Source organism: Echiichthys vipera, assembly GCF_963691815.1.
Source record: "Echiichthys vipera genome assembly, chromosome: 7".
NCBI classification, from domain to species: Eukaryota; Metazoa; Chordata; class Actinopteri; order Perciformes; family Trachinidae; genus Echiichthys; species Echiichthys vipera.
In genome coordinates, this window is record NC_139832.1 from 29,678,085 (window position 1) to 29,692,289 (window position 14,205).

Here is a 14,205-nt window from a genome sequence, read left to right on the forward strand (position 1 = left end):
TGCCAAGGAACAAAGCTAAGGCACAGACAGGCTAGGGAGAGAGAGATGAGATGTCTGATAAGGCATCAGGGATTTCTGATTAGACTGGCATCTGGCGGCGTCATCAGAAAATGTGTCTCCATTCTTTTGATGACGACATACTGAGTAAGGTCAATGTTTCCTACATATCCATTTATACTTATGCAAATTTCGTATCTTAGGATAAGAGTGACAATAGTGAAACCCCTTTTCTCTTCTCCTTAAACAGTTTCTCCACTTTCTCGTGAGTGATCTGAAAGTGCTCTCAGACATTCTTGATAATGACATACCTCTGGAAGGTCACATTAGGGGCACGGTTACTAGTTTTTCATACCACAGACCACAAATGTTACAGATGGTTACAGGAGGGGTATATTTTTGGTCATTGTTTGCTTTTAAACAGATCCTACCTTTTAAATAGGAAAAAAAAACATGCAGCATACTTTATCTTATCACCAGCCATTCCAATAAAGATCAAATTAAACAAATATCACATTTGCTCTCTCTAAGGAAACAGTTTGCTCAAAATAACACAGACAATGAAATTAAAGATCAAAATACATTTTATTGTGGTATATTTCACATCATATTATATAATTAGAAACAACCCAACAGTTGAAGTACTTCACTCAGCTGCCTCTTTTCCCTGTTAAAAAAAATAACAAAATAAATAATACATATCCTGCATATGCACCTACATACACATCATACTCTAAAAAGTTTTGGGAAGCTTATTGAAATAATTGGTCAATTTCGATGTGAGTTTTGCATGACATGTTAATTAGAGTACTGTGAATTTTGTTTTTTATTTTATTTCCATTAAGCTGAAATGAATTATGTATTGCATATTTACCTTGCCAGAGTCACGGCTCTTTGCTCTTAACTTGTTGACCTGGGACTCTGCGATGTCAGCACGCTCCTCAGCCTCCTCCAGCTCATGCTGGACCTTCCTGCACTTGGACAGATGGACATTGGCCTGCTCCTCCTGGAAATCAATAGATTGACATTTCTGAAAGTCCTAAAAGGCCAAATGTCTATTTTGTGTGAAAAATATCTGCTACAGTATCATATTTTCAATGTTAAAAATAAATTGTCCTTACCGCCTCCTCAGCCTGCCTCTTGTAGGCCTTCACCTTGAGCTGCAACTTGTCAACCAGATCCTGCAGCCTGGCAACATTTTTCTTGTCCTCTTCAGTCTGTTCAAGGTCATTTTAAAGTATAGTAAATGTACATGTGGATATGTTTTTCACAATAGGTATGTTAAATTGATTTGTATATCAAGTATCAAAGTGACTGTACCTGATAGGTAAGCTCCTTCACCCTCCTCTCATATTTGCGGACACCCTTAACAGCATCTGCTCCACGCCTCTGCTCAGCCTCAACCTCTGCTTCCAGCTCACGCACCTTCAAGAAACAAAAAGTATCCAGCTTTTTCTATGTCTGGCTTCAGCTATGAAAAATCTTGGCATGACTTTCCTACCCTAGACTCAAGTTTCTGGAGCTGCTTTTTGCCTCCCTTCATGGCCAGGTTCTCAGCCTCATCCAGGCGGTGCTGCAGGTCCTTAACAGCAACCTCCAGGTTCTTCTTCATCCTCTCCAGGTGAGCACTAGTATCCTGCTCTTTCTTCAGCTCCTCAGCCATCATAGCAGCCTGGAGGAGACACCATTAAATGTTAGTTAAAACTATCTTGAGAAAACACATTGGAGTAAAGAGTTAAGAACAAATGAAATTCAAACCTACATCAGTGATGGCCTTCTTGGCCTTCTCCTCTGCATTCCTTGCTTCCTGAACAGTATCATCCACTTCACCCTGAACCTGGACCAGGTCAGCCTCAAGTTTCTTCTTTGTGTTCAGAAGGCTTGTGTTCTAAATGGTAAAAAGATGCAGGAACTTTAGCCAACCTATTATTTTACATGTTATATCAAATCTAGAGATTAGATTTTTGAATTATTGAATAAATGATTGGGATTGTTCACCTGAGAGTGCAGAAGTCCAACGCGCTCACTGGCGTCCACCAGCTCCTGCTCAGCAACTTTGCGGCTTCTCTCTGTCTGTTCCAGAGCAGCTCTAAGTTCCTCAATTTCAGCTACCATGAGACCGTTTCTGCGATCCACCATAGCAGCTTGTTCCTTGAGGTCATCCTGAGCTCTAACAGCGTCATCAAGGTGCAGTTGTGCATCCTAGTGAAACATATCAGGAAAATATTCACATGGATGCCAAAATGTAGCTGCACTGACCCCAGTCTGTGGAACAACTCTGTGTCTTACCTTCAGTTGTGCCTGGACATTCCTCAGCTGCTTCTGTGACTCAGCAGCCTGGCGATTGGCATGGCTCAGCTGAATCTCCATCTCATTCAGGTCTCCCTCCATCTTTTTCTTAATTCTCAGGGCATCGTTCCTGCTCCTGACCTCAGAATCCAGAGTGCTCTGCATGGAATCAATCACCCTCTGGCTGTTCCTCTTGATCTGCTCCATCTCCTCATCTTTCTCTGCCAGCTTTCTGTCCACCTCACCCTTAATCTGGTTGAGCTCCAGCTGGACACGCAGGATCTTGGACTCTTCATGTTCCAGAGTTCCCTTAAAATATCAACAAATGCTATATTAATCTCTGCTTTTAAGCCTTTTATAGTATATTTGATAATGACTTTGATTCAGAAGACCTCCTCAGAAAAAATTTACCTCAGCCTCTTCAAGAGCTGTCTGGATCTCAGCCTTCTCCGTCTCCACTTGTTTCTTGGACTTCTCCAGCTCATGGATGCTCTTGCCAGTCTCACCAATCTGTTCAGTCAGATCTGAGATCTCCTCTACAGAGAGATACATGTTTTATATTGTTATGCCTTAAAATATAAAATATCTGAACTTTATTATGATATAGAGTTTGTACAGAGAGTATTCAGACACCCTTACATTTTTTACTCATTGTTAATTTGAAAATATCACATGGCCATAAATATTCAGACCATTTGCTGTGATATTCGTATATTTAACTCTGGTGCGGTCATTTATTCTGATCATCCTTGAGATGGTTCTATACCTTTATTGGAGTCCAACTGTGTTTAATTAAATTAATTGGACTTGATTAGGAAAGGCACACACCTGTCTATACCACACCATACAGGTCACAGTGCATGTCAGAGCAAATGAGAATCATGAAGCAAAAGGTACTGCCCGAAGAGCCCAGAGAAAAATTGTTGCAAGGCACGGATCAGGCCAAGGTTACAACATTGTGTCTGCTGTACTGTGAGCTCAATGGCCTCCATAATCCTTAAATGGAAGACATTTGGGACAACCAGAAATCCTCCTAGAGATGGCCGTCTGGCCAAACTGAGCATTTGGGGAAGACAGCAAGTCAATTACCAAATGAACAAATTTAATCCAGAAGGAAGGAGCCCATTGATGATTTATTCCGGCAAAACACGTAAACGTTGCGGTTTGTTGCAGACACAGTAAGATCTCTGCCTGAGCGTCTCAATCGACGTCTCAATGTCCAGATTCAAAACAATGAGCCCCTGGATTATTAGAGCATGGTCATCGTACCGCAATGGCAGCCTATGAAAGGTTTCTGGGTTGTAAGCTTTAATTTTTGTTTCGCAGCCAGGAAAGATACAAACAAGAACCATTCTATCTCCCTCCACTTCAAGTTGCAGGCTAGTTGTCTTTCCCTGTGCTTGCACTCACATATGCTGTGCGTCTTCCCAGCAACACTCGGCCCTGCCCCCCTGAGACCTGCGTAATGTTTCGGTGCTGCAGGGGAATCTGTGTGGGACTTTTCCAAACCTTTTACCACTATTGTTAACTTATATTTCACCAAACTGCCACAAATCACAACATTAATGTGTTTTACTTGAATAAATCATCAATGGGCTCCTTCCTTTTGGATTGAATTTGGTAATTGACTTGATGAGTGTATTTGCCTAAACAAAGCCTGGGATGATTTTACACAGGAATTTTACTTTAAATCCAAGAAGAATGTGTGGCGAAAAACCAGGAACCTCTCATCACCTTCCCAATGCAATCCCAACAGTAAAGCATGGTGGTGGCAGCATCATGCCGTGGGGGTGTTTTTCAGCTGCAGGGACAGCAATGGTTGCAGTTGAAGGTAAGATTAATGCGGCCAAGTACAAAGTTATCCTGGAAGAAAACCTTTTCCAGAGTGCTCAGGACCTCAGACAGGGCCGAAGGATCACCTTCAAACAAGACCCAAAACACACAGCTAAAATTACAAAGGAGTGGCTTAGGAACAACTCCAGCCGGATCCCTGACTTATACCCAATTGGGCATCTCTGGAGAGACCTGAAAATATCTGTCCATCAACGTTCGCCATCCAACCTGACAGAACTGGAGAGGACCTGCAAGGAGGAATGGCAGAGGATCCCTAAATCCAGGTGTGAAAAAACTTCACCATTCCCAAGAACACTTATGGCTGTAATAGCTCAAAAGGGTGCTTCTACTCAATACTGAGCAAAGGGTCTGAATACTTATTGCCACGTGATATTTCAGATATTGTTTTTTAATAAATTGCAAAACTTTCTACAATTCAGTGTTTTACTGTCAAAATGTGTGTACATTAATGAAGAAAAATCTTCTTGAATGATTTTAGCAAATGGCTGCAAATTAAGAGATTGAAAATTTAAAGGGGGTCTGAATACTTACCGTACCCCAGGGATTAAAATGAATGATGTCCTGTCATCCAAAATTAACTGTCATCGGGAGAATCAATATTTTCTCTTGGGTCAACATCGGGACGTCTTTCATTTTAATCCCTTTTAATTCGGGACTTTTTCGGTACGGTGGTGAAAAAAGGTTTGTTTTAACCCCTGTTTTACTCTTGGTATATATGTGTTCAATGCAATGTAAGAAACAAACATGTTACTATAACTGTTACTCACGTTGCAGATTCTTGTTTTCACGCTTCATGGTTTCCAGATGATCCAGAGTTTCCTCATAAGAGTTCTTCATCTTGAACAGTTCAGTGCTAAGAGAACGAGCCTCCTTCTGTGCTCCCTCAAGCTCTGCCTGACCTTCCTCGTACTTCTGTTTCCACTCTGCCAAAACCTGAATAGCAAAGTACATTTCAGTTGGTAATGTAGAAATGTTGAGAGAAATAAATATATTTATTTCATTGATTGTATAGCTTGGGCACACAAAGTAAACAATGCTACCTTGTCAAAGTTCCTCTGCTTCTTGTCCAGGTTGGCAGCCAGTGCATTGGCCCTCTCCACATCAATCATGAGGTCCTCCACCTCACTCTGGAGCCTCTGTTTGGTTTTCTCAAGAGAAGCACATTTGGAATTCACTGCCTCAATCTGCTCCTCAGCCTCCTGAAGGCGCTGGGCCAACTTTTTCCTGTTTGAAGAGGTAAGATTAGTCTCTCAGTGAAAACTATGGAGTTACAAATACTTTTTCCATATAATTCTGCATAATATATATGAAATACAATATTATTACAGATTCTTTTGGACAGAGATGATCAAATGTACTTTCATCTCAACTGTTTTCTAAGAATAAGATACTAAACACAAAAAATATTTTTGGATGCATTTGATAAATACAAGAACTGTATTGATCCAAGCAAAGCATTTAAATGGTAATGATGAATGGACTTGTACTTATATAGTGCCTTTCTAGTCTTCTGATTACTCAAGGCGCTTTCACAGTGTTTGTCACATTCACCCATTCACACAGACATTCACACTGATGGCAGTGGACATCTACATACCATCTAATCTAACCATTCACACCACATTTACACACCCATGTGCAGCACGAGGATCAATTTGGGGTTCAGTGTCTTGCCCAAGGACACTTCGACATGTGGACCGCCGATCTCTCGAATGGAGGACGACCCACTCCTCCACTGAGCCACAGTCGCCCCAGTTGAGTTATGCTAACATGCTATACTTCTCATCTGGCCACTTAATTGTTTGAATGTTACTCACTTGGCTTCCTCAAGCTCCTCAGTGCGCTGGATAGCATCAGTTTCATACTTAGATCTCCACTGAGCCACCTCACTGTTGGCCTTTGACATTCCACGCTGCAGCTCAGCCTTGGCCTCCTGCTCCTCTTCAAACTGCTCCCTCAGCAGATCACAGTCATGACGGGCTGATTGCAGTCCATGGGCAAGAGCGTTCTTGGCCTGGTGAAAGTAATATGATTGCATAAAATAATTTCCAAAACCCCAACCTAATACACCAGTACACACTTACTTAACAGTTTCTTACTTTAACTTCCTCTTCAATGTGTCTTTTCAGCTCCTCAATCTGCTGTGTGAAGGCCTGTTTTCCTCTGGTCAGCTGGGAGACAAGAGCTTCTTTCTCTTCAATTTGACGGCTGAACTCACCTTGTGTTAAATATTCCATGATAAACTGTATTAGTTTGTGTTACGTCTCTCAATAACATACACAACCGATTATTCACTGATAACATGTAGATACCATTTTCTGTCAGGAGACGTGCTTTCTGTGCACTTGTGTCATTGATTTGACGAACATTTTCATCATTCTTGGTCTTCAGTTCGCTAAGTTGGTCCTCAAGAGTACGGCACATCTTTTCAAGATTTCCCTAATGAGGAAAGGTGAGATTAAATCAGTGATCACATATTATTCATAATATGTATTACCTTATCTACTATATTAATTTTAGAATTAAAATAGCATATTGTGTACCTTTGCTTTAGCTACAGCCTCCATGTTGCTCGAGAGGTCATCAATCTCCATCTTGTATTCACTCTTTTCCTTCTCAAGCTTCTGCTTGACACGCTGGAGGTTGTCGATCTGTTCTCCCAGTTCAGCAACGCTGTCAGCCTGCTTCTTGCGAAGAGCAGCAGCAGTGGATTCATGCTGCAGAGTGGACTCCTCAAGGTCACGACGGAGCTTCTGGAACTCAGCTTCGCGCTTCTTGTTCATCTCAATCTGAGCAGCAGTGGCACCACCAGCCTCCTCCAGCCTCTCACTGATCTCCTCAAGTTCCCTGGAGAGGTCAGCTCTCTGCTTCTCAACCTTGGCACGAGCAGCACGCTCAGCCTCAATCTCCTCCTCCAGTTCCTCAATACGAGCCTGTTTCATGTAGGTGTAATGTCTTTCAGTAAACTTACACTTTTAATTCACAAAAATAAATGTATATACCAATGTTTAATATAAAATGTTAAATATAACATGTAACCTGAAGCTCCTTGATCTTCTTCTGAAGCTGAGCGCCCATTGACTGCTCATCTTCAATCTTGCTGAGGAGCTGACTGATTTCAAAGTCCTTCCTGTGAAAAAGATAGAAAAGAGCTCATGCAGTTGACATTTTGTTTTTCTTGAAGAAGAATCGCTATTGTAGAAATTCAAAAACTGTTACTTTTTAATTTTCTCATCAGACTGCTGCTTGTCATTCTCAAGATCCATGATGGATTCCTGGGCCAGTTTCAGATCACCCTCAAGCTTCCTCTTGGCTCTCTCAAGGTCCATGCGCAGCTTCTTCTCTTGTTCCAGAGAACCCTCAAGCTGAACATTAACATGAGTTTTTAATGATCACATTAAAGAAGAGTCTTGCTTTGTCAACCCAAGTGTCTTTGTAAACTTACATCATCCACTTGCTGCTCCAGCTTGGTCTTGGCCTTGGTCAGAGTGTTGACTTTGTCTTCCTCAGCCTGCAGGTCATCAAGAGTCTGCTGATGAGCCTCCTGTAGGGCTTTCTTTTCCTTGGTCAGCTTAGCAATGCTCTCATCCTGAGAGGCCATCTCCTCAGTCAGGTTCTTCACCTAGTGTCCAAGAGAGATTTTGTCATCAAACAAAAGTCATACCATCTTACTTGATCAGCTGGAAAGATAATTATTTACAAACCTTGTTCTCAGTGGCATGTTTCTCTTTCTCCACTTTGGCCAAGGTAAGCTCCAGATCATCAATATCCTTCTTGAGCTCAGAGCATTCATCCTCCAGCTTTCTCTTCTTGGCAGTGAGCTCAGCATTGATTTCCTCTTCATCCTCCAGTCTCTCAGTTGTCTCTTTGAGTTTGGCCTCCATCTGAATCTTACTTTTGATAAGTCCCTCACACCTCTCTTCAGCATCTGACAGATTCTCTGTTTCCTAGTTGATTTTATTAAAAATGGATGTTAATACATTAACATTGAAAAATATGAAACAATAACAACTGTCTGTTGGTGTGTACTTACAGATGCTACTTGCAGCTGCAGATCATTCTTCTCCTGCAGAAGGGACACCATCTTCTCCTCTAGTTCCTTCTTTTTGGCCAGGGCAGTAGCCAAGTCATTTTTCATCTTATCATAGTTCTCCTTCATATTTGCCAGCTCCTTCTCAGTTTCAGCACTCTTCAGCAGAGGCTTGATCTTGTAGTACACCTTCATCCATGGCCAATGTTTCACATTCATGAATGAGCGGACATTGTACTGGATGGTATATATGGCTTCCCTGTGCACAAGAAGTAGCTGTTGTGAAAAAAAGGTTTTTGTCATTTTATATAGCATCATTTAGAATGAGCTGTTTTAAACATGCCTCCTCTCCATCATCTTGACAAACTCCTTTCTCATTATGTAACCACGGCACAAAGCTTGAGTCATGGTGACAAGAGCTGCCAGTTTTTCATCCCTCATCTCCTCAAGAACTCCCAGTAGACCAGCCTTGAAGAACACCTGAACAAACAAATGATTAAAATGAATGTAGCATAAACTCAGAAAGTGAATACATCAGTATGTTCTTTGGTACCAAATTTGCTTCAATAATGTAAGTATTTACTACATATTCTGCTTTATTAAAACATATATTACATTTTTATTTCAAAGAAAACTGCTGCTTACCTTGGTGTGTCCGAATTTGTACTCATCATGATTAACATCAATTGACCCAAGCAGCTTCTCTGAAGCCTTCTTGTTGTCAATGAACTGTCCATCAGGTATGACACTGGCATTCAGCACCTTGTACCTTTTTATGACAGAGTTATTGTGAAATGTGTAAGTATTTTCTTTTAATAATCTGCATCAAAATTCTATTAAAATATCAATTAATACCTCTGCTTGAAGTCAGCATAGAGGATTCTGCTGGGGAAACCTTTCCTGCAGATTCTGATACCCTCCAGCACACCGTTACACCTGAGCTGGTGGATGACCAGGAAGTTCTCCATCAGACCTATAGAAAGACAATTCTTAATGATTTCTTTGAATAAATACTCTCTTTGTTGGGGTAGCACAAAATTAAGTTAACCATACAAGCATATTGAAAGAACTTCTTAAAGAATATGATGATAGTGTTCTCTATGCACCTGGAGTCTTTGACTCATTGGGAATCAGGCAGCGCACAAAGTGAGGGTGGGTGCTCCTCAAGTTAGTCATCAGCTTCCCCAAGTTCTCCTGTAAGTTCAAAATGGAAATTACTATCATACAAAACACAATTATGAGTTTGAGTATAACTTGAGATGTAAGTTGTTTGCTCTTACCCTAAACTGTGAAGACACAGTCTGCATAGAACCACCCTTCTTCTTGCCTCCCTTCTTTCCAACCTCTGTTGAAATGTTTTTATTAAAACAAACCAAAACATATCCATGAGCATTACATGAACCCATACTGCAATACACAATAATCTTTAAATGCATTTTACTCTACTGTAGTTAGTATCTTACCCTCAACAACAGGAGGATACAGAAGTGACAGCAGTTTCACTGAGGATTTCATGTACAGCTGAATAACAGAGTCATTCAGTGGATCCTTGTTCTTGTCCAGCCAGCCAGCGATATTGTAGTCCACAGTACCAGCATAGTGCACTAGGGAGAAGTGGGCCTCAGCTTTGCCCTTAGCGGGCTTTGGCTTCTCAAATGCTTTGTTTTTTCCAAGATGCTGGTCATACAACTTGTTCTTGAAGGATGTGTCTGTGGCCTTGGGGAACATGCACTCCTCTTCAAGGATGGAGAAGATGCCCATGGGCTTGAGAAGAATATAAGAAGTATGTCATTAAGTGATGCCTAAAGTCAACTAAGAATAATTACACATGATCACCTTATTACCTTTTCAATCAGCTCAATGCAGGCAGCCAAGTCCATGCCAAAATCAATGAAATCCCAGATAATACCCTCCTTCTTGTACTCCTCTTGTTCCAGCACAAACATAGTGTGGTTGAAAAACTGTTGCAGTTTCTCATTGGTGAAGTTGATGCACAGCTGCTCCAAGGTGTTAAACTGTGAGGGGACAAGCAGCTTAATCTCTTACGGGCAAAAATTATGTTTAATTATATATATATTCAAATAGCATATATATTATATATATTAATTGTTGGAAATGAACTTTACATCAAAGATTTCAAAGCCAGCGATATCCAGGACACCAATGTAGTACTGCCTCGCCTGTTTGGTGTCCAACATCTGGTTGATACGGACGACCATCCACAAGAACATCCTCTCATAGATAGACTTTGCCAGGGCAGTCACTGAGTTGTTCACCTGAATAAAACCAAGTATGTGATTTCATTAATGGATTACCGCTATTTTATACTTAATCTAATGAGCTAAATGAAAAAAGATTAAAAAATAATTATATCTAAGGTCCTTGACTTATTTTACATTATGTATTTTGAATCCAATTGGTGAAACTCACTGATATTAATGAATGAAGTGAACCCTGCCATTGCATTTTTTTTCTATCAAAAATAGGATATTGGATATTGATGTTTCATGCATACCTGAGGTACAGTCTGCCCCTTGGTCACATACTCATTTCCGACCTTCACTCTGGGATAGCACAGAGCCTTCAGCATGTCAGCAGAGTTTAGACCGAGCAAATAAGCAACCTTGTCAGCATCTGAAAATAATTCAGTGATGTTCATTATGATATGAACTGAAAGAACTGTGATTAAGAACTATGTATATTACTGCTGTTTCCAAGCTATTCACTTTGAGTTGACATTAAATACTCACCCTCTGTGCCATCAGGTTCAGCCTGCTCCTCACGCTGCTTCTGCTTGAACTTCATGTTACCATGGTGAAGCACAGCACCAGTCATCTTGTAGATGCTCATCTTCTCTTCATTAGTGAAGCCCAGGATGTCAATAGCATTCTGCATTCAAAAGAGATGTCCACACAAAATATAATTACCTTAAATAATTCACTTAAAAGAGTCATTCTGATTTTGCATTTTTTGCTACATTTTTTTAAAATGTCCTGAACTAAAGATCACTCACGTCAGTGGCCTCCAGCTCAACTTTGTCATCAATGCTGGCCACAGTGATCTGACCCATGCTGCACATGGGGAAGTCATAGGGGTTGGTTGTGATGAGTGCCAAGTCTGGAGGTCATAAAAGATCCAAAACATCAATACATTTGTTTCATATAAAAACTTTAAGTCGTTTAACATTGTGTAACATCTCAGTCTGCTTACCCAGCAGCTCAGGTTTGTGGGCTGTCATCATCTGGTAGAAGATGTGGTAGCCTCTTTCATCAGGAAGCTGGAATGTCACTCTAGACTTCTCCAGCAGATCTATAAATATTGTTTATAGGTTACAGCCTTGTTAATTCTCAGTACCAGTCGCTTGTATACACAATGAGTTATATTACTTACATGTCTCAATATCAGCACTAGCCAGTTTGCCAGTTGTGCCGAAATGGATTCGGATAAATTTACCCTATTTGGGAACAAAGGGATTTTTAATGTCCTTCCATATTGACTACCTGTAATAAGACCTGTCTTATGTGTAGAAAAATTTCCATACTTACGAAACGAGAAGAGTTGTCATTCCTCACAGTTTTGGCGTTACCATAGGCCTCCAACAGGGGATTGGCTGCAATAATCTGATCCTCCAGTGACCCCTATAATCCAGGATTTGAACTGCTATCAGAAAATGACTTTTGAAAGAGCTCTGAATTGTAATCATCGTACAATAACATACCTTTGATGTGTCCCTCTTCTTGTCTCCACCAACTGAGATTGTTGCAAAGTACTGGATGACACGCTTGGTGTTCACAGTCTTTCCAGCACCAGATTCTCCACTAGGTATAGACACAGACTTATATGAATTTGGTAAAGATATTTTACAACATTAAACCAACTCAACAAATATAACACTTACGTAATCAAGACAGACTGGTTCTCCCTATCTGTTAAATAAAAATAAAAATAATTAACAATATTACTACAACAGAAACCTCATATACTGATAAATTCTACATGGTTATGATAATGACTTACCAGTAAGCATGAACTGATAAGCGTTGTCAGAGACAGAGAAGATGTGGGGAGGAGCCTCCATACGCTTCTTGCCTCTATAGGCACTTACACATTCAGAGTCGTACACTGGGAGCCACTTGTAGGGATTCACAGTGGCACAGAACAACCCAGAGTAGGTCTGAAAGTGATCATAGAGAATAAGCAGTTTACTTTATCTTCCCTACATACCATTATAGCATGTTTTCAATAGTTCTATTTTCTTATTGTGCAGATTGTCTTACGTAGATCATCCATGCTGCATAACGCTCTTTGAGGTTATACAGCACAGATGCTTCATTGAGATGGGTCATCATGGCCATGTCCTCAATCTTGTCATACTTAGGAGGGTTCATTGGAGAAATGTCATCTTCTTTGACTGTCTTCTCCTGTAATTGGACATTTGTCACATTGAGAACTGATCATATTGAATTCCCAGTTGACTATTTGACTTTATGATACCAACCTCCTGCGTGGTCAAGACTTTGACGGTGACTTTGCCACCATCTTTCTTGAGGATTGTTCCCTTCAAGTACAGCTCCTTGACATCAGCCACGTAGCAGGCACTCTTGGCATCAAATGGTGCAGCTTGTGCCTCAATTCTCTCCTTCTCTGGCTTACGGAGATAAATGGCAGCTTTGCCATAAATGGCCATCTCCGCGTCTGTGCTCATGGTGGCAGCTGATGTCTGTTAGATAATTATAAAGAAACCACTCTCTAAGACTAATTTACGAGGTCCATGTAATTAAACAGCAGTTGAATCTTAAATTCTGCTTCAAAGAAAACATATCTCCACTGAAATCATGTCTGTGGATCGTTAGGCGTGGGCTTCAACTTTTCAGACTTAGTTGTTATTAATAAATAATAACATTGTTTAGTTTCGTCTAAATGTTTTAATGAATACCTGCAGACCATTAATAATTGAGAAATATTAAATGTTTTTAAAGAAAAGTTAAATATTTAAGGTTTTCCTTACCTTGGCCCCCCTCTGTTAACAGTATTCACCAACCCTGTTCAAAACAGTTTTTGTTGTTGACTACTGTATGTGTAAAATCAAGATTCACTTACTTTTTTTTCTTAAATTAAGAGTACAATCAAATGGTATCAACCTTAAGGGAACATAGTCTTACCACAAGCAGGAACAGGTCTTCAGTGTAACACAGTGTGTCCACAAGTAGCCTTTATATTGAATCCGGTTTTGATGACACTGCTAAGTTAAATATGGTATACATACCAAATGTGGTATGGCACACATGCAGACATAAAACATATGCTGTAAGTACATATCATCTGATGTTTCAGGTTTCAGTTCGTAAAGCCAGGTTTACTGGCAGGAGGTATACTTATTTATGTTTACATCTGTTCCATTTATTGACCTTAGGACCCAACTCTATGTAGAGAATATAGATCTACATTCTTACCAAGAAGTTCAAAGCACTTGCTTGTGTCTTGGTGCTTAATCTGTTTTTTGGGGTTAAAATGTATTCTTCTTTAGGTACAGTCATCTAGAAAAATTTCATGGGATTTATAAAAGTATAAATAAAAGACCTAAACATCTTTTCCATTAAAATCCCAATAATGAGCAGACCCCCTTCAACTTTTTACACGTTTTGGTCTTACAAATTCAGCAGGTTACAGTTTCTCCTTACTGCCTGCTCAATGCATTGTACAATTAGTAAATGCTGGTTAATATATTTATAGCCCAAATTATGGGTTGAGACTGTTGGGCTGTCGGTTGACCTTACATTTGGCTAAAAATAGTTACCCAGTGCAATAAATTGGAGATAATAGAGAAATGGCATCTCATCATTCTTTACAGTCTATGCTTCCTGGTCAGGGAACATAGACATTGACTATGTTCACCGGTCACATAAGCCTCTTCCGTCACATATTTAATTCAGCATTTTTTTAGGGCTAGAGGTCACGGTCAGGGTGGGAGGCAGGGTTAATATGTAGTGTTAGGGTCTACATAAGCCTAATTGCCGGGGAATTCGGCACTGATT

General features: G+C 40.3%; 1 protein-coding gene across 1 annotated transcript; it reads right to left on the minus strand.

Annotated features, from left to right (window-relative positions):
* Window positions 1-563: 563 nt before the first annotated feature.
* Window positions 564-12,890, minus strand: LOC310949711 (myosin heavy chain, fast skeletal muscle-like). The gene is made up of 39 exons (XM_083917224.1): window positions 12,669-12,890; window positions 12,448-12,591; window positions 12,188-12,344; window positions 12,069-12,096; window positions 11,889-11,988; window positions 11,716-11,808; window positions 11,561-11,624; window positions 11,381-11,479; window positions 11,184-11,287; window positions 10,921-11,059; window positions 10,686-10,804; window positions 10,297-10,446; window positions 10,015-10,185; window positions 9,634-9,934; window positions 9,451-9,515; window positions 9,277-9,364; window positions 9,026-9,143; window positions 8,816-8,939; window positions 8,514-8,650; window positions 8,174-8,429; window positions 7,845-8,087; window positions 7,586-7,762; window positions 7,360-7,505; window positions 7,180-7,270; window positions 6,684-7,073; window positions 6,453-6,579; window positions 6,240-6,358; window positions 5,958-6,154; window positions 5,181-5,364; window positions 4,908-5,073; window positions 2,698-2,822; window positions 2,287-2,595; window positions 1,996-2,199; window positions 1,760-1,885; window positions 1,499-1,669; window positions 1,318-1,422; window positions 1,119-1,214; window positions 872-1,003; window positions 564-664 (listed from the first exon to the last, which is right to left on the minus strand). The coding sequence occupies exons 1-39, from the start codon at window positions 12,873-12,875 to the stop codon at window positions 644-646; spliced, it is 5,793 nt and encodes a 1,930-aa protein (XP_083773350.1). The 5' UTR covers window positions 12,876-12,890; the 3' UTR covers window positions 564-643.
* Window positions 12,891-14,205: the final 1,315 nt, after the last annotated feature.